The sequence below is a fragment of the Lampetra fluviatilis genome, chromosome 17 (genome assembly GCF_964198595.1).
Source record: "Lampetra fluviatilis chromosome 17, kcLamFluv1.1, whole genome shotgun sequence".
Taxonomy (NCBI): Eukaryota; Metazoa; Chordata; class Hyperoartia; order Petromyzontiformes; family Petromyzontidae; genus Lampetra; species Lampetra fluviatilis.
This window is the reverse complement of record NC_136291.1, coordinates 8,530,018-8,557,084: the sequence shown is the minus strand read 5'-3', so window position 1 is coordinate 8,557,084 and position 27,067 is coordinate 8,530,018. Positions and strand designations below refer to the sequence as shown.

The window sequence follows — 27,067 nt, the reverse complement described above, 5'->3', positions numbered from 1 at the left end:
GATTTTATATATATAGATAGACGGAGGTAAAGTCACGCGACCAGGTTGGCAGCGCACTTCACTGGCAACCACGATGACCTGAGTTCCAATCCCAGCCACGGCTTAACACCAGTGGCATTAACAGTATCTAAAACTGGTCATGATCCACCCACCACCCCTGACCACCCACTCGTCAATCCCTCCACCGCCCTTTACCGACACGCACTGACCAGCATGGTGAATCATGGTTAAAGTAGCTCGATGCCTCCTTAGAGGCCTTCATCCAGCAGTCAATAGGTTACTACTCATGATGATGATGATACATTTTTAGGCACAGTGGCCTTCAATCTTGAAAAAACCAAAACATATCTTCTGACTCATGTCTCAGTGTAATACAATTAAGCAATAGTTGCTGACTTTATTTTCCTTCCTTTTCATTATTAATTGATGAGACTTGAATAATAATTCCCTTAATCATTGGTTTGTCCTGCATGTTTTTCGGCAAAAAAACGTGTTCTTGAAGAAACACCCAGGACGTGGAGCAAAACGTCAGACATCGTGTCGAACAATTCACCGTGCAGTCTGAAAACACATCCGAGCACTTTATAGCACAATCACGAAACCCACACAGTCGTATCGAGCAGTTAACTAACCAGAAAGCAGACGAGCAAACAATGGGTGACAACTTAGCTCATAGATGCACTGGCACACTCTGAATTTCATACAGCCGAACACAACGGAAATCAACACACGTGAGTTTTAATTTTCTTCATTTCATGATTTTATTACATCAATTCAACTCCTGGCACTGGAGCAATGACACGTTGAACAGAAATCATGATATGTGGAGAACAGTATTCGCATAATATTGTAATGTGCATCACGGGAGGGCAAAACATCTCATGACGAGGAAAACTTACGATTCAGGCCTACGGAACGGGATAGCTCAGCATAACTTATTTAATAAGGTCACGTCAAAACAGGCTGCACACAGTTACAGATTTCCAGTATCAATGGCACAATCAGCATTAGCAGTGGCAGCGTGTGAGAAGTGAGGGGCTATTATGTCATGCATGTTATAATTTTCTAAATCCTACGGCTCCAATTGGTTTTTCTGGTTGCTTAGAAGGATATTTTGAGGGGACATTGTGGGTGACGGAGGGGCCATTAATTGGGTTTAGTTCCAGGCCCTGTTTTTTTTATCTCAGGCTCAGTTTTGACCACGACTTGGCAGCATGAAATTCGAGAGGAGTGAGTCGAGGGTTTGCTGAGATATCGGAATGATACATTTATGCGTGATATGATAGATCTCCAGTGAAGGTCGTATGGTCCATTTTTCAAAATATTGTTACAACCTGATTATGATTGCTCATAAAAATCATAAAAAACACGTTTCTTCAAGCAGTATAAAATAACCAAAACACACAAATTAAAGCTGTAAATAAATACCTTTTAACGTAGTGCCTGGACAAAGTTTTTAGAGTAATTCACAGCAAGGCAGTTTATATGATATCAGCATTTTCATCATCATATAATCATTTATTGTGTGACTGACAGCATTTACGTTATAAGCGTTATATATTGTAAAGTTGCAATTATTGTAAGAGTAATGGCAGGCTAACGTATAATAAGTAGTTGGAATATTCTTCTGAATACAACAAAGCAGGTAACAACGCAATCACAATGTGAATTAGAATTGTAATGTTTGAGAAACCGATATCGCTAAAATCATCATATCGTGAAATTTGATATTTTATCACATCGTGAAAAATGATTCCATTGCAACCCAATTCGCAAGTAAAACGGCAAGTGCGCAAGCTAAGTGTGCAATGTGCTTAACGTGAGCTGCTCATAACATTTACAGCTGAAAATATAGTACGCCACTGTGCGGAATAACATATAGCTAGTATATTTAAACGTTGCAAAAAGTTTGGCGGTTTTGCTCATTAATTTAAGAGCGCTTAATGCTCATGTTCTTTCTCCCCATAGAGTCTTAATTTTTAAACACATCTGACTCAAAGTGTGAACTCAACCTTGTAAAACGTAAATACTGCATTCGTGGCCTTTTTAAATGCCCCTTGTTCTCATCTCGAGATCAAACAGCAACATGCAAAAGCCTTTCTGCGTGTAAAAAACATAGATTCAAATGCACGGTGCATTTTACACCTGAGAAAAATAACGAGGTCATTCAAAATTCCGGTTGTACGCTTGCTTAAAAATTCTGTTTCAAAATCCAAAGTTACATTTGTTAGGGTATGTAATTAAAAGTTTTCTTATTTCATTATTATTATTATTGTATTTCTTCCCTTAAGGCAGCATGACAAAGCATGCGAATAACGTGGCCCTTCTTTAAAAAAAATGCAAATTTAGGCCAAACATGTCATTGCTATTATCACCATCAGTCATAATCCACGAATGGGTGACGGCTTCCCTATGCCATTCCTGCACATGCACTGATATCATGGCACCGCCTCCACAGTGGTCGTTCTCTTGTGCACATTCTATCCCTTGGAATACAAATCCATCGCAAGTCTTATCCATAGGCCGCTATCATCCCATCTCGTGAAATGTCCTGCCCAAGGACACCGTGCTTCACTTAACAGTCGCCATGTCATTGTTGCCTGATTCTTGTGTCCCTCTTTCCGCCTCTGTAATTCCCAGAATGCATTTCTCCATGCTTCTTTAAATATGTCAGTGACTTTAATCCACATGTGAAAACGTGAATATGCTTTGATTAAGTTATTTCTCAGTCAAAGAACACGTTTTCTGATATGTTTATTTAAATTATTTAAATGTAAATGTACGCAAGTGCATCACGTTAAACTTATTCACTTCAGTAATATCACACTTTGACATTTGCGAGAAGTCAAGGTGGAGATCTGAAAATACGATTAGCTTCCAATCAGAGATTTCAATCCCAGTCAATGGTCCCCTCAGCCTATTTGTTCCCCGTGGTGGATGAAATAAGTATAATTATTATAATAGTCAAATACATGTTAATAAGTATCATGCAGCGCCACGATGGCGAGATGTTAACGACCTCGCCTCGTGGGTTCGATGCCGACCCTGACTCCTGAATATTAGAAGTTTTCATGTTCTCCACGTGGTCGCGTGGATTTTTCCCCGGGACCTCTGGTTTTTCCCTCCACATTTAGAATCATGCGTTTAGAGTCTTTGGCTGCTGTACATTTCCACATGATTACCCACTTCATTGAGCAATAATTTGTGTCCAGGTTGCTTTGAAAAAGTGCTATATACTGGACGTCAGTGGGCCTTACGTGGTAAAATAAAAATAGTTTAGTTTGATTTTGAAGGAACTCATTTGTGGTTGTTCTTCTAAGTAGACTGGGCCACAGTCCCCACCTGTCAGACATAAATTTGAATTTCCACCATCGTCTTAGAATCAGCAGTGCGAATGAGTGCTGTACAAACAATGCTAATTTGGATATTATGATGCATTATACCAATGGGAATACTTGAGTATATTTGGTATTCACAACATTGTTAAAGTGCACTCAAGCAACATTTTTACAGACGAGCATAGTCTGCCAGTCGGGGAGGGGGTTGGCAGTGGTGCTCTGAGGTTTAAACATATCTGGTGTTTTGAGAATAAATTCTCCAGATTCGGCCTACTTTTTAAAGTAATGTAATGGGACCTTGAACGACCACCGTGAAGCAAAAACGAAGCACATTTTTCGCATATCTGTGGTCAATACACCCGCAGCATTAACCAGGGCGGACACTGGGCTTCGAACCGCAGACCTCTACAATGAGCGGCAGACACGCTAAACCGCTTGGCCACGTCGGGTCGTTGACGTGACTCTAACCGCACGCTAATAGCGGCAGCACCCGCCTGGCCCTCCACCTTAGGTGCAGACAGGTGAAGGCGCGGCGAGCCGTCGCTGCGGACCACGAAACTTGCACGCGTGCATCCGCGTGCCTCTTCGCTATCGCACATCGTCGACGCACGTGGCCGGCGCGACAGTTGGCGACACCTCGAGGAGGAGCTGCAGCCAGCAGGTGAGCGCGGGCAGGCACGGCACGCGCAGCTTGAAGTGCACGAAGGGCACGTAGAAGACAAATCCGGCGAGCACGAAGAGCAGCGCGAACAGGTACTCGTAGCGCGGAGACGACACGATGGGGGCGAGCACCAGGTACCCACACACGAGCACCACCACCACGGGTACAGGCCACAGCACCTGTGGGAAAGGAGGAGGGTGGATAAGAGGTGAATGAGAGCGGGTGGGTGGTGGTGGGGAGATGAGTGGTGAAATGGTTTTTCGTTTGCACCCAATGGTTTGTGTCACGTGGCTCGGATTCTTCTTGTGAAAACGAGCTGAGTGTAATAATTTGTGATACGTTGAATTGACATTTAATAATCAATTTACTCGGTTCAGGCTGGTGATTTTAACCAGCCTGCCCAGAGATAACGTATGCATATATTTGCTGTACTGCCTTCCTCCAGGCACTGGATGTTTGTTAAATACCACCTTATCTCTGCTGCAATTTGGAAAGGGGCCTCACTGAAGTTGGTGTGATTAAGCAAAAGCTCTTTTTTTTGTCTCAGTCCCTCTCTCTCTTTCTAACATTCAAACTCTCTGTTGAGTCGGGTAATCCATTCTTGATGTAGAGCGTTGTGTTATAGTGTTAGTACCTCCCGTGTAAGCGTAGAGGCCAGTTACGCATTGAACAGATTGCACTTCACAACGTTCACAATGGGTAGGGTTGACTCCTTCATGTTCCATTCGTGAAGGAAGTAGTCGCGCTTAGCTTACGTTGTCCACACGCGATTTGAGTGCAGCACGTTGCCTTCTATGCAGGCTGAAGCCAGTTGATAATTCGTGCATCGGATCCATTAAAATTGTTGCCAGAATAAGTGCGTCTATTGTGATGAAAGTATTGTAAAAAAAAACACTGCCCATCGCTGAGAGAAAATTAGAGGAATGTTGTCTTGTCAGACCAGCACGACATTATTCTCTGGGCTGATGGAAATAACCCCCTAGATTAAAAACATGGTATGTTGTCAATATAAATAGACAAAGAAGCTACATCTTCTTGGGTCTTTCGGTAAAGTCACGTAGAAGACAGCGTCTGAATGTCTCCCCGACAGACCTGGTCTTCACCTGAGGACGGCTGCTTGCGTTGTGGCCGAAACGTCGTGATAATTATTTTATTATGTTTTATTTTTATTATTTTATTATTTCCCTTCTACGTGACTTTACCGAAAGAACCAAGAAGATGAATCCCTGCAGTCACGAAAGCTTTAAATCGAAAAGAAGGTACATTTGAGGATTCTCAAGGTTTAATTTGATACTCAAATGCTGTGATTGCTTGCATTATCGGCCCAGAGGAAAGGGCGCCACTCAGCAATCGAAGACATGGAATGAAATTCCACGGGGGGTGGCAGCGAACAACCAAAGGGCTGCCATTCAAATCCCAGTCAGGCATCAACTCAGCCACTCATTAGCATTCTTTGGTTTTAAAAATAAATACCGATTTTCGGGGAAAGCGTGGTTGTGGTTGTGCTGTGAAGAGGCTGGCTGCCCCCATAAGAATGTGGAATTCTCATCACTGACTCATGCCCCCCCCCCCCCCCCCCAAATAGGTGTGCCTCAATATGAATTCGAGTGTGGAGATACCGTGACATGACTGGACTGTTTAGCATACATTGTATAATAAATTATAATACAAATTTGGATACGCGAAGCATCTATCTGTGACCAAATTTCATCAAGACGCTGTACAAGCGTGGAGAACGTGCCAGGGAGGAAAGAGATTACACTTCAGGATGTTTTTCGTAGGTGGCAGGGGACTAACTAGACAGAGGCAAATCGTGAACACGCAGATGAATACAATTCATAAAGATAGCTCTTCTTTGGTAGTCGGAGAGAGGCAAAGATTTGAGCCTGGTTATGAACCGAGGTGTCTCAGAAATGTGGAATAGGAGGAGGTGTCTCCTGCCATCTGGTGCAGCAGAAGAAAATAAGCAACCTCCCATTGAGAGGAGGTTGACTCGAGGCAAAAACAGATGGGGACTGATTGATGCACAATTTTGGTGTGATGCTATTGTGGAATTCTAATAGTTAGCGCGCATTCTACAAAAAGCGATTCCGCCAGAATTAATTCGTATGTTTTTGGCTCCATTCTACAAAAAAAGCCTCGCTGCCAAATCAGTAGCCAGAGGAAGGCATAAAAGGAAATGGAGCAGGAGGTGCTGGTGTCAGCACGCTCGTCATTCCGATGGACAACAGTCGAGATCAGCGGTCAAAGTGTTTGCTGAGCACAGACTCAATGGCCCAAAATGCCAAGCAGTCAGCAAACAAACATCGCCGGAGGTGCGGGGTAGGACAGCAAAGTAAACACAAAAAGCAGACAATTAGTTTTCAATCGAGATTTAAAAGTGCATAGCTCCAGTGGCTTCCTCATATCAGAAAGAAGAGCGTTCCGGATTGCCGCATAAGCGCATCTGAAAGCGCGCGATGTGGTGACCCCCTTTGTTTGATGGCTGAGCCAAAAGCCGCTGCGAGGATGACCGGAGTTTGCGTGATGGTTTATGCTCCTTGACGAGATCATCACGGTTTTGTGTTGATTGAGTGCGACCTTATCATCTATTTCAGGGGTGGGGAACGTCCCGCCCGCGGGCCGTATAAGGCCCCCCGCGAAATCATTTGGTCTGGCCCTGCCAAGACAACCGCAGGCGGAACTCGAAATTCAATAAATCAAGGAGCAAACCTTGGAAAAGCAGTTGCGAGTAGCAACATCATCGACACCAGCTAACATCACACGCCTCACCAAAGAGAAGCAGTTCCAGCCATCACATTCGGGGTGAGTTAATGAAATGCTTGACCAAATATAACGGGCACATTTTTGAAGTTGATAATTTCGCATGGCCCACGAATGCTGTTACAAATATCTAAACGGCCCTTAGCAGAAGGAAGGTTCCCCGCCCCTGATCGATTTGTTCGGCAAACGGAAGCCAATGCGGCTCGGCGAGCACTGAACGGGCACGGGCGAATCTGGAACTCCTTCCGGCGCCGTCGCGATCGGAGGTGCCAGGGCATCATGACGGTGGCGCTCACCCTGTACGGCCTGCGGAGGTCGGGCTCGCGATAGCGCAGCACCAGCAGCCCCGCGCAGTTGAGCCCCACGAGCAGCCAGGTGACGAAGCCGAAGTAGTTGGTGAGCATGATGAGGTCGGTGGGCAGGACGAAGGCGACGGACAGCAGCGTGGAGAAGGCGACGGCCGGCGTGGGCGTTTGGTGGCGCACGCTCAGCATGGCGAGCAAGGGCAGCGAGTGACCCTCGCGCGCCGCCGCGTAGTTGAGGCGGCCCATGACGAAGGCGCTGCAGTTGAGCGAGCCGAACGTCGACACGGCCACCGAGAGTGGCACGATCCACGAGAAGGAGCCGAGCACGCGGTCGCCCCACGTCACCGCCACGGCGGCTGTAGGGGTGGGGGGGGGGTCGGCGAGGGATGCAGCAGAACAAGGCGAGGGATGCAGCAGGACCGTTGGAATCTCACACGCGTGCTGTTTAGCGATCCGATGTGATTTCGGATTGCACTGCACGTTGTTTGGAATAATGGAGGCCACCACAGTGGCGAGATGTTAACTCCCTCGCCTGGTATGCAGATAGTCGTGGGTTCGATCCCGACCCTGACACCTGTATATTTGGAGTTTGCATGTTTCTCTCCCCGTGCACGTGTCGATTTTTCTCTAGGTTCTTCAGTTTTTCTCTCCACATTTATGAACATGCAAATAGAGTATTTAGATGCAAAAAAATTTCCATATCATAAACCACTTCGTTGAGCTATAATTTGTGGCCAGGTCGCTTCTGAAAAAGAGTCATATAGCTGAGTGGGCCTTACCTGGTGAAATACAAAACATATTATTTTAATTTAGTCTGATATTTTGCTCCACGTCCTGAGAACTTCTTAATTATGAAACTTCAAATTTCTGCTGAACAATTCAGTGAATTAATCATCATCAATATCAGCCATCGTCAATCCACTACTGGATGAAGACCTCCCCAAGACACCGCCATCTTTCACGACTGCGATGCAGCAATCCACCTAAGCGCCTGCTAACAAGCCAATTTAATCGCTCCATCTCCCTCCTGTACGTTCCTCTCAGACGCATTCCACTACTCGGTTGCTTATCCTTTATTATTGTTGAGCATGATTAACTGAATTCAGTTCCTGAGGAAGCTGCTAGCGTGTGCGAAGAAGTGCCAGACTTTGTGCCGAATGATGCGCGGCACAACATGAAACACATCAGAGCACTCCGTCATACATCAGCTTAACTTAATTCCATTTCACAAATCGCATGCGATGTCATTACTCAGAGTCATTTTCACATTTTTCAAGGGAGATATTTGTTTACAGAAATGATGAGCTCCAAATCGTGAATGTTTGAGGCCGCCTTGAATACAGTCCCATGTGTACTGTGGCTACTGTTATACAGGCTTCTCTCGCTTTATGCCGTGAATGCGTTTCAAAGTGAAATCGCATAGCACGAACCCCACAGTCACCAAACCCACAATGCACCACACGAAACAACTGCCTGCCGAGTGGCCCATACAGTCCACACCAACAATGTTATCCCACATCCGACCGCATAGTCGCATATGAGCGAATTCAAACCGCATATAGCGAATTTTAGTAGAAATTTGTTGACCGCATGTATGGAAAAACGCATAAACCGAAACCACACGAAGCAATGTAAACCTGGATTGTCATAATCGTGACTGTAACACAGCTGTTTGACCTTGCAAGGCCCCTTGCTGACACTATGGGTAATTGTTCTTAGAGTTTTATAATCCATTGTGGGTATTATGTGATTTGACTGGTATACATTTTACCTGGGTAACAACAGTTGTGATTAATGTTGCCGGAATCTCTGAGAATTGGCCACAATTTAAAGTCGCTTGTCGCTCATGGAAAGTGTGAGAACAAGGAGTAATTGTAATTTTAAAGAAAAATACATTTATGTTTAAATAAAACAATTCGGTGACGGGTAGTGGAGCATTAGCATTTCTCGTAAAAATCAAGTGAAAAAAGAAAATTTTAAATGAAAACAATTCTACAGAGATACAAACCTCATAACGCTAAAATATAGTAAACCTTTTAGCTTCGACCCGATTTTAGTTTCCTGCTGAGAGTTATTTTAAATGTGAAATGGTTTTAAAGCCACGTGGAACCATAGTAAATCATATATTATGCTATTTGCTAAATTGAAATGGAATGAATTCCATAAACAAAAAACCCAGCTCAAAGGCTTGCTAATTAAATCACCACGCTGATGTCCTCTTTGATGCGAGCATTGTGCATTTCTATGAATTTTTTTGAGCATGTAAATGATATATTCCTCCTTGCATCTTGGAACGTGAAAAAATAAATGCTTTTATTGCACCCCTTTGAAATGCAATAATTTATAAGGATCCCATGAGATGTTTAAACAACAGCAATTTCACAGGAATACTTTAGAATTAAAATATCCATTGTAATGAGAATTTGATGGTTTTAATGGTAATTTAAATGCACGGATGGGGAACTACCTTAATTCGTGTTATCACTACAAAGGGCTGTAAAGTTTCGCTCGTTAAAATTCGTGCTACAACAGATTTATTTTAGCCACATTTATCTTGGTTGCCACTGCAGTTGACGTTCAGAGACGATCCATGGAAATTATGAAACGTAGATGATTGATTTAACTATGTCTAAGCGCAACGGATAACTTGATTTGTATGTCAACTGAGCAAGAATCTTAGAAAATGTTTAAAACAAATGAACCATTAGATAATCAAACTCTGACACCCCCCCCCCCATCGTAGGGATGGGCTAACCGGCCAGGAAAAAATCCATGCTAACACATCTACCAATACAATATTATGAATTCACTAAAGTGGATGATAACGTTTGTACTCAACATTTTTAAAGAACTGCGATAGAAAAATAATGTTGACTTGGCCCATGAGACTAAGCAATGCCCCATTACACAGCATAGACTATGTTGCTTGATTGCTATTTACATACTCTGTACAGCTGCTAATATGGCGTCATTGCATATGGGAGGTGAGCACGAGTGTATCCATTCATAAGTTTATGGGAACCTTGTTAACATCTTCCATTCTGTGTGGCCCACTTAAGTCCAGCCATTAACATCAGCTAATTAACATAACACGTATATTATTGCAGTTCCAACAGTAATTATCACAGTAGCCTTGTTAATACAAGGAATTGGTATCTTGTGTGAAGGTAAGTAATGGCTTTCGGCTATCGTGAGTGCTGTATATTAACCGTTGTGTGGCCGCAAGGACGGGAGTTGGGTGCTAATGTGCTCTCCCACAATCCCTTGCTTTTGAACCACAATACATTGCTGATCTTGTCAAGGAGCATAAACCATCACGCAAACTCGTATAAAGAGAAAATAATACATTAAATACTAGCATGCGACGTTTCGATTGCAACACAAGCAATCATCATCAGGTATAAAATAGAAACACAAATCTAGTATACTGAGAAATGTAATGTAATACAACAGAGAGTCGGATAACATAGCAGTCAACACCCTACCTGGTTGATTACGTTCTTCCTGAGAATGCTAAATTTGATAGAGAGGAAGAACGTAATCAACCAGGTAGGGTGTTGACAGTTATGTTATCCGACTCTCTGTTATAATACATTACATTTCTAAGCAAACTAGATTTGTGTTTCTATTTTATACCTGATGATGATTGCTTGTGTTGCAATCGAAACGTCATAAGCTAATATTAAATTTATTATTTTCTCTTTATACGTGACTTTACCGAAAGAACCAAAGAGTAATTCCTGCAGTCACGAAAGCTCCAAATTAAGTACGCAAACGCGTGTTATCCTCACGGCGGCTTTTGGCTACCCACCGAATAAAGACGGTCACTGCAATGCACACTTTCAGGTCCTCTTCTGCGGCCGTCTGGAACGCTCTTCCTTCCGATATTAGGAAGCCACTGGAGCTATGCAGTTTTGAATCATCTAGATTGAAAACTGATTTATTAAAAACTGATTTTTGTGTTTAGTTTGTCGTCCTTCCCACACACTTCGGATTAGCATGGTTGGCTATGTACGGTACGAACAAAGTTCAACAAACCTACTTAGTATGATGTGCATGGCCATTAAGAAATAGCAATCAAACTGTGGAACTGCCAAGCACGGTGTATATGATCAATGTGCTACTGACGTGAAGATGTTTCTATTGTCACTCTGGCCATAACAAATATAATGTGATATCGAATTGCATCGGTATTTTTTTTCAAGATGGAAGCAGTAATCAAAAATGTTCCAACATGTATCGGTTTAGGACTCAAAATGAACAAAAGAAAATAGTTTGCATGTCCTTAAACTGCTTCTCAAACTGCACACCATGCTCAAACTGTTTTGTAAGTAAATGTTTTCGTTTAGCTTTTTAAAGTTTGGAATGCAATGTGCGTTTATGTTTGGCATGTGAGAGGTGTCCAATGAAACGATTATAATGGGAAATTGCTCCTTCAATCAAAATCCGTGTAAAACAATGATACCATTATAACTGGGTGCATTCTTAGGAGTCATTAAATAGTTTTGGCGATTAACCATAGAGACCCCAGATATTAAACCACTTCAGTGTCCTTCCTGCTCTTACATGTAGTTCATAAACATGCTCGTTAAGATTACACTGAAAATTCCCCAAATAAGCATGTGGAGACGTACGCTTGGAATTACGTTGAGAAAGAGAAACACATGGATTCGAGAATATACGCAGGCTAATGGCATAATTCAAATTGTTGAGGGAAGTAACCGGGCTTGGCCATGACACGTTGCTAGAAGGAATGATGACTCATGCTCAACAATAATAAAGGATAAGCAACCGAGCAGTCGAACGCGTCTGAGAGGTACGTCCAGGAGGATGATGGAGCGACGAAATTGGCTCGTTAGCAGGCACTTAGGTGGATTGCTGCATCGCAGAGTCGTGAAAGATGGCGGTGGCTTGGGGAGGTCTTCATCCAGTCGTGGATTGACGATGGCCGATATTGATGATGATTAATTCACTGAATTATGCAGCAAACATTTTATTAGGAAGCACAATATATATGTTTAAAGTATAAGCTAAGCTTGGTTAATTTGGAGACATAAGATTGCACGGAAAAAAATATTGAACAAAAATAGTTGCACAAAAAAAATAATTATTTTATGTTTAGCATCATATTACTTTAACCGAAATATCTGACAGTGAAACATTATCATAAATATAACATGTTCATGGGAATGTAATCGTAAGTAAATTGCTACAAAGACAATGTTCTTGCAATGACGACTGAGCTGCATAGCATCAGGTAATTGGGACATGTATAAAGTTTTATTAAGGGAGCAATATGCAGTGAAAATATTTAAATTAAAAAAAACTCGTTCTCTATATGCCTTCGGTGTTTTCTTGCTAATTTTAAAGAGGTTATGGGAACAAACTGATGTGACAGGGCAAGCTATGTCATCTATATAAGTGCAGAGCATCCTTAAATTATTGCTACTGAGTAAACCTACCACGTAATAATAATGCTGTCTAGACAGCATCGTAACACAACCCTTGAGCTGTCATGTGACGTCTTTGTGCAGTAATAAGCTTTCTTTTGAAAGTGTCCAATGAACAAAAAAGCCAATAACAATGCAGCAGAGACCTGTTTTTGCAGGATTTTTCTGCTGCGTGTAGTCACTTTACGATGTTTCTCGTTCATGTTTTTGTTTCGTTGCGGTTGCACCCGAGTCACGAGCCACATGGCTCACAGGGTTATACCTAATGAATGAAACTGAAAACCTCAAATGAAAAAACGAGCATAGCGCACGTCCATTGTTCTTCCTCGCGTGCGTCACTAACTACAATGGTGTCGCCGTGCTCACGTGACGTGGCGCGTCCCGAAAACACTGGCTTGAGTTTTGCAGACTGAAAAGCCCAGCAAGTCACGGTTGGCTACGTACGGTGCGAAAGACGTTCGATGAACATAACATAACAATCTGCCAACCGCTGCTAGTGACCCGTGGCAGCCTCGCGCCGGCGGCTGGCGAGCACATACGTGTGGGTAATAATTGGAAGGCAGTAAAGGCAGTCAAAACGCACGTTGCTCAATCTGTCTGGCTGTGTCGGTGGCCTTGAATGCTGCACCTGTTTGTACAGGTGTCTTAGGACTGAAGGACTGAAGGTCGTGTTCTTGACCTGGGTGGGAGACCTAATTCCCCGTGGGGCCTTATTCAGCTGTTTCTGTTCAACGTGAATTGCTACGCTCTGTTTATGATGGTCATCAGCAACCATACAATGACATGCTTTTCCGTTATTTAATTACAAAAAAAAATCACTACTCTATCGCCGTACACGTTATTATGCTTTTAGTTTTACAATTCAAGAACGTCTCAGATATACAAGTATAGCCTATTACCAAATCACCCAGAATATACCAGATCCCATCAGAGCTCAGAGGCTTAACAGGGGGTTGACGCTGGAGAGCGCGTGGAATGGGGGCCCGCATGCACCAACCCCACTGACCGGCGTGGTGAATTCTGATCAAATAACCCCCATGACCTGCTGGGCGTGGGGAGGCCCTCATGCAGCAGTGGATTGGCAAAAGGACTGCACATGCACACGTTAACTACACTCTCTCCGTGGAAGGTCACATTAACAATGTTCCAACGCGCTGTGCTGAAGGATCCTGTAAGGTTTTCAAATATCTGCGTATTCCATTAGGAAATTCCTCAACAAAAGTGGATATTTTGGAAGTGAATGTGAAATCAATATCCAGATTTTTTTAAAGTGCGTTTTACGTACAATAAGGTGCCTGTGCCCCATATACATTATTCTACCTTTGTGTTATTTGTAGGTGAGGAATACGAATGTCAATGAGCACGCCTGCACGGATGAGTGAATAAATAATAATAATTTACAGCCGTTTGTCAATCAAATGTTGCGCGATGGCCTCCCCACGCAAGGTCATTCGTGGTTGTTGTTGTTGTTGACCGTACACTGGTCAGCGTGGGATGGTGAAGATGGTTACCCGGAGTGGTTCAGATATCGCTTGACACTGACGATGTTGGCTTTGTCCACAAATCATACGCAGGTCCCCGGGTTCAAAGTGCAGTGCACTCAGCCCAAGTAAATAAACATGTAAGCAAGATCAAATATATATACTGCATTTAGAATCCACGGTGCTTACCTGGTCTAGAAATGTACAAATTTGTTTAACAATGCACTGGCCTCACAAAAACACACACACACACAACATGCTATAATCTGTACATTAATCAGAGGCGACGGTGAAGAAAATAACATAATGTGCTATAGGTGAGAGGAGTGTGGTGGTGCACGGCATGCTGCTGAAATTCTAATTCAACACAGGAAGCGGGGCTTGCACTCACCTGAAGATATGATCTCTCTCGGAGTCAAGACGGTCAGGTACGAGATGTTCACCAGCACGTAGAATGCAGTTACCAGGGGCACTGACACCAAGATGCAGCGTATGATGTTCTTGTGCACATCCTTGAGCTCCTCTGAAAATGTGACGTCACCGCTTATTAGGATAAGTTTTTATATTCTTGGTTCTTTCGGTAAAGTCACATGTGTGAAATCCAAACACCTGATGATGATTCTTGTGTTGCAGTCGAAACGTCGTGATAATTTTATTGTTACATATTTGTATTATTTTATTATTTCCCTTCTATGTGACTTTACCGAAAGAACCAAGAATGTGAATCCATGCAGTCACGAAAACTTTAAATCAAAATTTAGGATGTGTTTTATTTACTTTCCTCCTCGTGCGTAACAAACGTTATAACAAAGTGCAAAATGTGTTGCTGCGTTTTTCCAAAATTATGATTCTGGAGATGCATTATATATATAAAGAGGGAAACTGCGTCTATTTTGCGTTGCAAAGTTTTTGCCCTCGTGCATTTTTACGCACGGACAGCTTCAGCGTAGCTCACGGGCCACAGGCACGTCCCCTGTCGACCTCAATCGCTTGTCACTTAAGGCCGAAGCGCCGAGCGAGCCGTGCGGAGGAGGGTAGCGTGCGGCCGCTTGCGCACACGCGAGTAATCATGGCAACAAGGGTCGAGATCAATGAAACAGCCTGTAATGGTAAACTCGTAATCGATTCCTTATGGGATGAGCTTGATTGCTCTGGAAGATCCGAGTTAAACAGAACTACGTACAAGTGATTGGCCACGCAGCCTCCTCCTATAGACTCCTGCGGTTTAATGTTCAACGGGAGTAAATTGTAGCTTAAACACAATCTACATGAATGGGTCATCGGGGGGGGGGGGGGGGGAGTGGGAGTTTGTCGATTAGCCACCTCGGTGGCAGATTGCAAGGTTTGGGGATGGTTCAGGCTCACATTTTGCCAGTAATGTCTTGGTACAACATTAGAGCAGCAGCAGGGTCTTCTCTTAATTCAATTTTCAAGATTTCTTGACATTCAACAAGGTCGGCGTGCGCCAGCAAAACGTCCCAAAACTTGACAATTTTTATTTTAAATTGCCCAAGATTACAAAATTACAAATAGGAGCACAACAATGAAAAATGTGAGTGTCCCGTCATTGTGCGCTTGCTTGTTGGGGAAGATGAGCACGCGTTTCTGAGCTCGGGGTGACACACGCTCGGGCTCATTCACCACGATAATTGGCGAGCAGATGATGGAACGATTTGATCTACCGTCCTCCACTCCCACCTGTCGAATTTTAAATAGGGAAGCCCGAAGCTTGCAGTGCTTCCAGTGGCCAAGGCCGACGAAAGGGCTTTCTTCGCTGTGTATCTCATGGCTTAGAAACACGTCGAGCAGTGACAAAATACGAGCTGCGAGATACTTCCGCCGTCACAAGCAGGTACACTTACACGCGCGAGGTGTCCAAAATGTCAAAAAATATATATATTTTTTTTATCTCTAGCAGATAACCAATTGCTTTGCAATGGGAAATAAGAGACGGCTGTCAATCTCACACTCTTCTAACAATGCAGTACTCGTTCTACTAAGATAAATCAGCTTTTTTAAAGTAATAAAAAGGCAAGAAAATAGGTATTGTGAGTTTTTTTATATTCTCTAGGATTTAAAGAATATTCTGGCAAAAGAATGCCATGAATAGGAGCACAAATTGAAAAGTTAGAGCAATTTTAAATGAACCGGTTAGGTTTTTTGTATACGGTTCACCCATTTCTGTGATGTTTCTACCTATTATACGTCTTCAGAATTTATTCCGCCGTTGAAATTCAATTCAATGGTCATTTGTTACACGGGAACTCCAGTTTAGCCTCTTACCCAGCTAGTTTTGGTGGAAGTAGCCCGAAACCACTTACAACAACAGAGTTATTGTTGGGGTGGAGAGGCACCCAGCCAGTAGCCAGCCAAGAAACTCGAGGCAGAGATTATTGTAACAGCAGTATGATGTAGTTTTATTATACTAGTGCCAATTTTTCAAACCCTGCCATAATACATCTGTAATGAGCCACTTCTGCGACATGTCGTCTAGAGGGTACTTCTTCTTTTATTTTCTCACACTGAGCACAACACAGGCCAACACTTATTCTTCCTCACACTGAGTACAACACGAGATATAAACGTCTCTACTGGCTACACACAGCCGATCACTCGGTGTGGTCCCATCGCCCTCACTCGGCTACGCCGCTGGCTGGCGCCATGACGATGGCGATGGAAACCAGGCAGGGGATCTTCCACGTGGCCGGATGACGGAAAGAGATGTCGGTGAACAGCGATGCAGCCAGGACCCAGGACCCCACACACGAGCCCCGCTCATCCTTATATCTCCCCAGGCGTGGCTAGGCCCCGCCTCCGGCCACGCCCTCTCGTGGAACCTTCTAGCAGGTGGCCGGAGTATCTCGGTTAGCCCCACCTGTTACCTTTGCCCCAGATACACCTCCCTCTATGATTAGTTGTTACTCTAACCATGCCCGTACCCGTGATTCCCCTTCCAGGCCAGCAGGTGTCCCCCTGTCATTACACATCCATCACAATGGACAAATACAGCTCTTATATACAATACAAGGATATACTGTACAGATTATCTTGATTTGAAGTTTTCGTGACTGCAGGAATCCATACTCTTTGGTACTTTCGGCAAAGTCAAGTAGGTAGAAAAAATAATAGATCACAACGTTTCGATTGCAACAACAAGTACGTACAGAGAGTTGCGTGTGTGCGCTTATAATTATCATCACGATGATAAGCTTGTCACCACATATTTTTTGTAATATTTGCTAGTATGTGTAAGGGATTGATACAGAGGTGGTGACTCATTTTTCTTACAGGCACTGTGCTGTGTGTATATATGTGTGTGCTGCATGTAATCTGTAGTCTGTGTGCAGCTGGGCATAATAAGCGATATGTGTGGAGGCACATTGCCACAGCAATTAGTTCAACTAAGCCAGTAACCTGGCTTTGATTTTGAGCTTCGCTCACATCAGTGGGGAATAGTATCTGAACTTATCCTGAGTTTGTTATAGGCTAACTTAGTCTTAAATGAGTAACAGGTTTTCATAAAGAAATGGCACCGCTGGCCAAACCAGCCGTTTCTGAGTAATGCCGGCTTTAATAGATGCTCGCTAAAGTACTTGTCCTTGTTCCAAACGTTTAAAAGGATGCACAGCAGATATTTGTCCTTATCTCAGCATGTGGGTGTGTGTGTAGGAAAGGTGCACTTGAAACCGAGAACAAGTATTGTGGAGACGTGATCGCACGTGATGCTCATAACGGCCGTAATGCACTTTATTATTCGAGCAATCGTATTGGAGTTAGTGTATTGCTCTATAATACCAGTAACCCATTTTAAAGAGTTAGCCCTCTCATCTCTCTCCACCCGGCAGTATAATTCGGTACACCGCAGTCCATTGGCACGTTACATCTGGTGGTAGTTAAGTGTGAGTATGCCCACCTCTTGCAGCACGTATGGTCAGCAAGGATGAGTAGACCAATTATCCTCCAGAGATCCCTCTTGTGGAGGCCCCTCGACCAGGAGTGCCTTGAACAAGACATTGCAGGGCCACCCCACCTTCACGCTTTAACTGAGAAACCAAGAACGAATTTAGCACGTGATGACTTAGGCCTGCCACTGTTGCTTGTAGATAACTGCCACTGACCAATCAGCATCACACGCGCCGTGCCTGCGGTTCGTATGTCCGCACGCACGTGCCAACCGGTGCATTCACTCCTGAAATTCCATTGGAATTGAATTCTGAAATCAATCACCGTTTTACCTCTAATTGTTTAACCACCATAATCATTACCTATAGTGTTTAAATGTGTGTTTTTTCACATCGACTGTGTCTTTACACCCGACCCCCTCCCCCCCATGAGTGTCTTCTGCCCCAAAACAATGTTGTCTGCGGACCTGTGACATAGTTGAGAGCGTTCCATCCGCCGTACGCCCACAGTCCCTGGTAAAAGGACTCTCCGATCTGCGCGGGGCTCGGTAGCGGGCCGTCGAACGAGCCCAGCGGGTTGTGCGTGTGCTCGCTAGCCAGCAGCACCAGGCCGCCCACGCTGACGATGGCCAGCGCCAGCATCTTGAGCAGCGTCAGCACGTCCAGGGCACGCATTGCCCACTTCACGCTACACAGGGGTGGGGAATGGGAGCGGGGAGGGGGCAAGCGTCGGCGGTCAAGAGTCGCGTCGACTGAGTGAGAATACACGTAGGCTTTCGCGACCAATATTATTCATAATAAAGGTTTTTGGGTTTGATTGCGTTTTTTTATAAATGTGTCGTAACCCTCCACCACCCGACACAGCCAAACAGTAAAAAATGTGTCACGTTGACAAAAGACAAATAGTTCACTACTTTAGCCCACCGGTGTGTTGAAGAGTGAATCAACATCATTTGCAATTTTTTTGAGTACGACGTTTCGCTAGTAATTGCATCCAGCACCATCGGGCAATTTGCCAGAATAGTGAAGCCCTCCACTTGCTCCCGGTCTTAAATAGAGCAGCAGGGTGACGTCATCAAATCACTGCACCAGATTGGGTGAAATGATGACGTCATCCTGCTGCTGCTCTATTTAAGACCGGGAGCAAGTGGAGGGCTTCACTATTCTGGAAAATTGCCCGATGGTGCTGGATGCAATTACTAGCGAAACGTCGTACTCAAAAATTGCAAATGATATTGATTCACTCTTCAACACACCGGTGGGCTAAAGTAGTGAACTATTTGTCTTTAGTAAACGTGATACTTTTTTACTGTTTGGCCGTGTCGGGTGGTGGAGGGTTACGACACATTTATAAATAACGCGATCTAACCCAACAACCTTTATTATGAGAGAGAATAGTTACCAACGCACGTTTAATTGGCATGTAACGACTGAAACGGATTACTAACACCCACCCGATACCCCCTGCTCCCCGCTTACTTCACACCAGTGATGAATTGGCATGATTTGAAATGTGATATAACTCCAGATCAGATTTTTTTTCTCATTGGTTTCTATGCCATCTCATAGTTTTTTAATATGAAAAAAAAGTCAAGGTCTCACACAGTTTTGTTTGCTTCATTATATTCATTGTAACATTAGGAACTAATATGCATGAATAGTCAAGAATCGATTGTCAGATGCGTTATCCGACGCATGTATCTTGGCCATAAGAATCGATTTTTAATAAACGAAGAGATGTCATGTCAGTCGTTTTATTGCCACGATTCATGAACATGTAGAGCAGCATGCGAGCACAGTGAGAGTAAACATGTCAAATATGCGCGTCACCAATCCAGCTGGCTAATGTTTCCCAGTGTTAACGCTTTTTTTATTGCGCCAAATTATGAAAAATTTCAGTTAAACACAAATTGGATTAAATCGCACAAGGAAACGCAATTACAAGCGACGCGTTATTCATTAGATAAAAGGAAGTTGTGCGAGGACTTTTTTTCCCGCTGTAATTGCTTGATGTTTACGAGACATTCTTTGCGAGCATTGAATCGCATTGTCAAGTCCTTGAGCAGATTGGCAGGCACCTCGCAGGGTTTACGCGCGTCGTCGTGTGCTCGCGGTGAATGATGGGGTGTGGTGCGGTGGTCATGAGCAGAGCACCGCTTGGCATTTCCAGCAACCTCGAGCTTGACTTCTGACCGCATTCAACACTCGGGACGATTCAGTTTTCGAAATCTGGACTTTGTCGCCTTCCAAGTTGCAATGGGGGCGGGGTGGGGGGGGGTAATCGGCAAGCCTGATATTGAACTGGTCGTCTCAACCACCGTGTGTGAAAAAAATCTTTACAGCTCATCGGATTCCTCCGGTATGAATAAATATTCTGATGTAAGTAAATATTTGACGAAATTGACCTGTGCTCGCCCCATCAGTCGACAGGGCACATGGTAATGTCTGGGCACGGTGGTCCGCTCTACTGCACTCCAGACACGGTGACCGAAGCTGGAGAACCGCTCCACGGCCAGCATCGCCGACGAATACCTGAACCGGCCCTGAGACTCCTCTAAGTCGACTCGGACTAAAAATTAGTACCTAGTTGCAACGTGTAAACATCGGCAGAGTGGAGACAAAAACGGCTGGCAGGGGGTGTTGCTAGCAACACCCATCTCCTCTCGTGCGGTGAACAGGTGCTCGCTAACCGCACTTGGCCCAACAGTCTACACGGCTAACATGATGCTTTGTATAAAGGTGTCAGTTTTGTACCAGTTTAAAGGGTAAAACCCTACTGCTGTCGGGGAGTAGTTATCTTTGTGTGCGTGTGAACATACTGCACGCGACTCAGTGCCTTAATTTAGCATTCAAACATGTTGAGACACCCTTGGCATTAATGTCAACAAAGGGAATATTTGAGATTGCCTGGTCAATGTGCTCATGTATACACACGTGCCTCATCAGTAGAGCCAAGGCCGTCATTATAATATATATTGGGGGGACACACATCCCCCCCCAATATTCAAATATGCTACAAATGTCTCCCCCCCCCACAATACATTGCAATAAAATAGATTTCTGTTCATATGATGGTGGTTATGGTTGTACTTTATTAATTTAATCTCTGACATTGCATATAATGAAACAATAAAAGGTAAAAAATAAAAAAAACAGAGCAATGTAATACAATACACTATTAGATATTATTGTTAAAAATAAATAAAAAGTCCATCCTATGTGTTAGTGAATATTTAAATATTTTAGGCAGGAAATTCGTTTTCAAATTTAGATTTTTTTTTCATAATAGGCGAGCTCACGGTCGTAATTTTGTATTCTATCACTCACTGCGGCATCAAGGACGCACAACTGAGAAACTAAACACGAGCAAAGGTTTAACATGGCAGAAACGACTGCACTAAATGTATAAAAAAATAACTAATGTTTCTGTCCATAACGGCCTGGCATGCCGACTTTGGGTGTAAGTGCTGCATGAATGGAACAGCTGGGGTATAAAATTAAATAAAATCACCACCTTTGTCGTTGTCACCGCCTTAGATAACAGAACACTTTTACAGGAGGGCAATGCTTTAGGCAATCGGCCCATGTTTAGAGCAGAGCGAAGGCAAAACAATTGAATGGATTAAAGTAAGAGATCGGTGACGAAATTGCAATGGGAAAGATGACGACAGTAGAGATATGAGCGGGTTTTGGACTTGTGGCACGGAATGGGAAGCAAGGCTGAGTGATGTTGACCGCATGACAGCCTTGACCCGTTCGGGATTAGGGTAGGATGGTGGTAGTAGGGGCTGATATTTCTAAACCCAAAGAGCCATTAGAATATTTATGTATTTATTTTGCCAGTGGGAAGATAATCCCCTGCTTTGCGTAATGCACCAGTTGGGCACGATGTATCGTCAAGTTGGAGCATTGCTCTCCCCTGCCCATCATCTGGATATAGGGCCATTCCCAAAATGCTACGTTCCCCTTTATCAGTTACCAGTGCTTCACTCCCATGGCTCCGTTGCAATTTAAATGCAATATTACATCGCAGAGTATCTATCCGAGGGGCACATCTGGCGCAGAAATGGAACGATGATATTGGTTTGTTTGCAGATGCTCGGTGGATCGTTACATTGCAGAACTGTACTCTGTGGTTCTTTAGTTAAAGTCACGTAGGAAAAAAATGAAATAAATTAAATCACGACGTTTCGGGCGCAACACAAGCGTCCGTCATCAGGTGGGACAACCGCAGCAAGAAACAATTGTTTCTTCTCCTTCAGGGTCTTCTAACAATTGTTTCTTGCTGTGGTTGTCCCACCTGATGATGGAAGCTTGTGTTGCGCCCGAAACGTCGTGATTTAATGTATTTTATTTTCTACCTACGTGACTTTACCGAAAGAACCAAAGAGTATGGATCCCTGCAGTCACGAAAACTTCAAATCTAGATTGCAGGACTGCTAGAGGTAGCAATGACTTGAGGAGGCCTTCATCCAGCAGTGGATTTATTGTGGCTGCTGCTGGTGATTGCATTGAACAACATGTTGCCTATATTTAAATGAATACACAATTTGCATTTGATAATGGGTGGATTTATACGCCGAGGAAATTATTATGCAAATGTATGATTAACAATGTGGCTTTGTGGTCAAGTCACTGCCCTATAAACCCCGTGACCTAAGTTTGATTCCCTGCCATGGCCAACATCAGCGGTGAGAAAACCAGTCCTGAATCCGGCTTCATCAATGTGCACTGACCAGAGTTATGAAGTATGGTCAAACAGCCTCCACAATGGAGATGGGGAGTGTGGTAATCTACATCCGGCGATGGATTTGCAGGGGCTAAATAAATATTATTATTACTACGTTAAGATAGCAATGTTACAATTACAGTACTTGAGCCTTGTACACACAATTAATTAAAATACAATTTTCTGTATAAGGGGACTTGAGCCTTTCATTAAATACATCAGGTTAGAGGATATCTTAAAGCAATACGATTTTGGCAGTCTTATTAAAGTATTTCTCTAGTTTGGAAAAATAAACATGAAATATTCATATCCGTGTTTACCCGTGCCTTAATTCCAATAACAGGAGAGCTTTGACTTGAGCTTTCGTGTATGCTCATGGGATCCATTTTATTATTCAACAGGTGCTTTGCAACGTGTCAATATCTCATTTACATTTGAATTGGCAATACCCGGTGAAAATGGAAAAGTGAAAATAAACGTGGAGACTCGTGACAACAGGGGGTTTGTGAAATGCCATACACTCCAAAGAAGACTTCAATTAAATGTTGATTGACAAGTATCTTGAAAACAAGGGCTGATCCATTAAAACAGCTCATGGGGTTTAAAAGTTTAAGTTGGCAATTCCAAGTAAGATTTTTGTTCATTTTGATTTAGGAGGAACAAGTGTTTATTGGCTTGTCGGGACGGTGGATTTTGGAACAATTTATGAGAAAAACAAGTAATGACATTGCGTCGGCCTTGATCCAGTTCGCTATACCTTGATGGATTTTTTTCTTAAATGTTTAATTTAACATCGTTTTTTGCTTGTTTATTACAGCATTCACAATCGCGTTGGTGGGTCATACGTTTAGTATTTGGAGACAAAGCATTTATTTAACCATTATTAATTTATCATAGTTTTTTTTCTCTCCCTATTTTCGAAAAGGCTGCCAATGTCACTAGCAAACCCAGCCGACCAGCGCGCGTGTGTGGATGCGCGCATGTGTATGTGTGTGTGCGTGTGGTTATGTGTGTGTGCGCGTGTGTGTATGTGTGTGTGCGCGTGTGTGCGTGTGTGTGCGCGTGTGTGCGTGTGTGTGCGTGTGTGTATGTGTATGCCTCTGAGCAATAGGCAGTGCTCTAATGCGTGCGGCGTTCCCAGCTGTGCACCATCGCAAACGCAATTGAGCAACATTTTTTGCACGTGGCGGACGGGTTTCCGCGTGTACGACAACCTCCTTCAGGGCCTTCTAACAAACGCAGCCCCACCACGCTCTGCCTTGCCAACTTTTTCTTGCGAGCTTATTCATATTGACGATACAAAGTGTAAAGAGACGGAGAAAAAAGTACCAATAACCTGGAGAAATACATTTCCAGTGGGCACTGGCTTAGATTTATCCTCGCAAAGGAGCGCTTCCCGATTCCGAAAGCGTCAAGGCGACACGCGCACAATCGCATAAATAAGATCTCTCTCTTGAAAAACTTCGTAAGCCAACCCGCCCCACCCACACACGTGGCATTCTGAAGCTGGGTTGAGAAGAACTTTTGATATCAATAAACAAAGACAGACAGAGAGAGATGTTCCTCCTGGAGGCAGTTATGGAACGCAGACACATTTGCGGCATCGCTTCTGTACCCACTTTGAACTTCTGTCGCACCTGCACGTAGCCAACCGTGCTCATCGGAGGTGAAACAATAACCGGTGGTCAAGCTGGTGCATTCAAATGTATTGCGTGAATTACGGTGGCTGAGTCCAGGCCCAATGGACCGAAATGGCAAGCAGCCAGCAACAAACAGCACGATTAAGCGCGTGGTAGGTAAGGGTTAATGGGTTTATTGAATTAAACAAGGTTAGCAAATGAAAACGATTGGGGGGAATCCCAACGTCGAGCAATGCGAGGAAAGAAAGAGAATACGTGTTGTGACGTGCAGTGTGGTGAGTTGGTGGGTGGGTGAGTGGGTGAGTGAGTGAGTCGTGACCTGCAGTGTGGTGAGTGAGGGTGTTGTTGTTACGTGCAGTGTGGTGAGTTGGTGGGTGGGTGAGTGGGTGAGTGAGTTGTTGTGACCTGCAGTGTGGTTAGTGAGTGAGTGGGTGGGTGAGTGAGTTGTTGTGACCTGCAGTGTGGTGGCTGAACTCAGTATGGACGAGACAAAACGGTCAGTCTAGTAGATCAAGTCTTCAAATTGGGAGGAAGAATTAATGATTGAACGTCATGGTATCTGTGACCATGGTATTTGCGGTCGAAGAGTGATGAGGAGGCGACTGATTGGCAGTGAGTGATGCAAATAAACTGAGTGATTATATTATAGGACATTGGTTGATTGTGGTAATAATCATCTGTTGTGTGTGTGTGTGACACTGAACTTGCAGGGCAATGTGGTGGCCGGTAGAAGGCAGCCCAACACGTTGGGTTCCTTACCGTATCTGTGCAACATTTCTGAGCCCTTTGCTATCGCACGCGCGGGTTCTAACTACTCTGGTTGCCTCCGACAAACACAGAAAATATTGGGAAGGGATTTGGTGAGACAAACCAAGGGTAGGACCCACCTCCCACGAACGTGAGTCCTGAGAATCGTCGATGTCTTCCTGGGTTTAAGGGTAATTTAAATGCACGGATGGGGAGCAACTTTAATTCGTGTTATCACTGCAAAGGGCTATAAAGTTGCGTTCGTTAAAATTAGTGCTACTACAGATTTCGTTTAGCCACATTTATCTTGCCTGCCACTGCAGTTGACGTTCAGAGACGACCCATGCAAAATTATGGAAATTCGATTATTGATGAAACGCTGAATGCGTCGCATATCCGACCGGCACAGGGGCAACCGAGATAGAGGCAGATATCGGGAACGGTTTACAGCCGCGCGCAACTACCGCGCCGGTTGTTGTTGTTGCTGTTTACGAGCGGCCGACCTGACGCAGTTGAGGATGCCCACGACCAGCAGCGAAGCGATGGCCAGGCACTTGACGACGGCGGGCGGCGCGGGGCAGCCGTGGAAGAGCGGTCGCAGGGCGTACTCGGCGAACGTGAGCGCCACGGCCGAGTTCATGGCCGGCCGCAGCAGCACCACGGACGTCCACGCGAAGAGGAACGCGAGCGGAGCGCCGAACGCGCGCCGGACGTACGCGTACTCGCCACCCGCCGTAGGCACCGCGGCACCCAGCTCGGCGTAGCAGAGGGCACCCAGCAGGGAGAGCAGCCCGCAGCCGGCCCACACGAGGAGGGCCCAGCTGGGGTCACCGCCGACGAAACGGAGGACGCCGCCGGGCGACACGAAGATGCCCGAGCCCACCATGCTGCCCACCAGCACGTTGACGCCCGTCGCGAAGCCGATGGTGCGCGCTAGTCGGATGCCACCGCTGCTGCCATCGTGGCCATCATCATCGCCGCCGCCACCGCCTTTCTCCTTGGGGCTCGAGTCGGCCGACTTGGGCACCGTCGAGATATTCTTCCTCTTCATGTTCAACGCGGGGGGGGGGGGGGGGTTGGAGGGGAGTGGTGCAAGCGCTCACGATCTTCTTTCTTGTATGACGATTTGTCAAACTTTGTATTTTTTTTGTCTTCGATTTGTTTCGCTCGGTTTTTTTTACTCCCCCTATTTGTCGTCTCGTTTAATGTTTCCTGTTGTGCCAACAACATAAATTGAGCATGCTTTTGATATATATTTCTACATGTTCAATTATATGGATGTGAAATTTGCACCAAGGGCTCAGCACAGAGGAGCACGGCCGAAATCCTCACTTGGGCAAGGAGGCTATTTCCCCCCGAAATGAACGCTTAATACATTCCCAACGAAAGGTGATGTTTTGGCCGAAAGGTGCCGGCCGCGGCAAACACTCGCATCTCTACTGTAACCAACAAACATTAAGCATAACGCTTGGCGCTTAAATAGCACTGTGGCATTGCGCCGCATGGGGCTGGCAACCTGCTTGTGCAATGAGCAACGTGGGTTAAACTATAAGCGTTTTGCAGGGGCAGTGCTGTTATCATGTTGTACTTCGTCCCATCCCCCTCCCCCCACGGCTGACAGGTAGAGACCGCCACTCCTCGGCCAGTGACCTCCTTCTTCTCCCTCCCCAATGCCGACACTGACCCGACAGCAAGCAGTGTCGATGCCGATTTTTATTAACTTATTTTTGCCATGGCCAGCCCTTTGCTAGCTAGCCAAGGCCCTGTTCGGCCTGTGTCGACCCACGCAAACTAAGATGATTCTTTAAGGGATGCCTGCAATAAATGCTCAGCAATTAAAGTGTGGCTGCTGCTACGGTACACAGTGAACTTGCATTCCAATTAGCCAAATGAGGCACAGCAAATGTCTTTTTTACGCTCTGCCATTAACGAGTCTACTGAAATGCTGTGCTTACGAAGAGTACTGATAATTATTCGACCGTAGGAACCAAAGCCGCTCTTGGCAATTATTTGGAAAGATGAGGTTCCCTAATTTTTGTCAGCATTTAGCT

General features: G+C 44.6%; 1 protein-coding gene across 1 annotated transcript; it reads right to left on the bottom strand.

Moving 5' to 3' along the window:
• Positions 1-3,926: 3,926 nt before the first annotated feature.
• Positions 3,927-26,067, bottom strand: LOC144936739 (b(0,+)-type amino acid transporter 1-like). Its single transcript, XM_078863868.1, has 5 exons — positions 25,520-26,067; positions 18,368-18,588; positions 14,390-14,521; positions 7,059-7,423; positions 3,927-4,178 (listed from the first exon to the last, which is right to left on the bottom strand). Exons 1-5 carry the CDS (start codon positions 26,065-26,067, stop codon positions 3,927-3,929), a joined length of 1,518 nt encoding a protein of 505 aa, XP_078719994.1.
• Between the last annotated feature and the right edge of the window lie 1,000 nt (positions 26,068-27,067).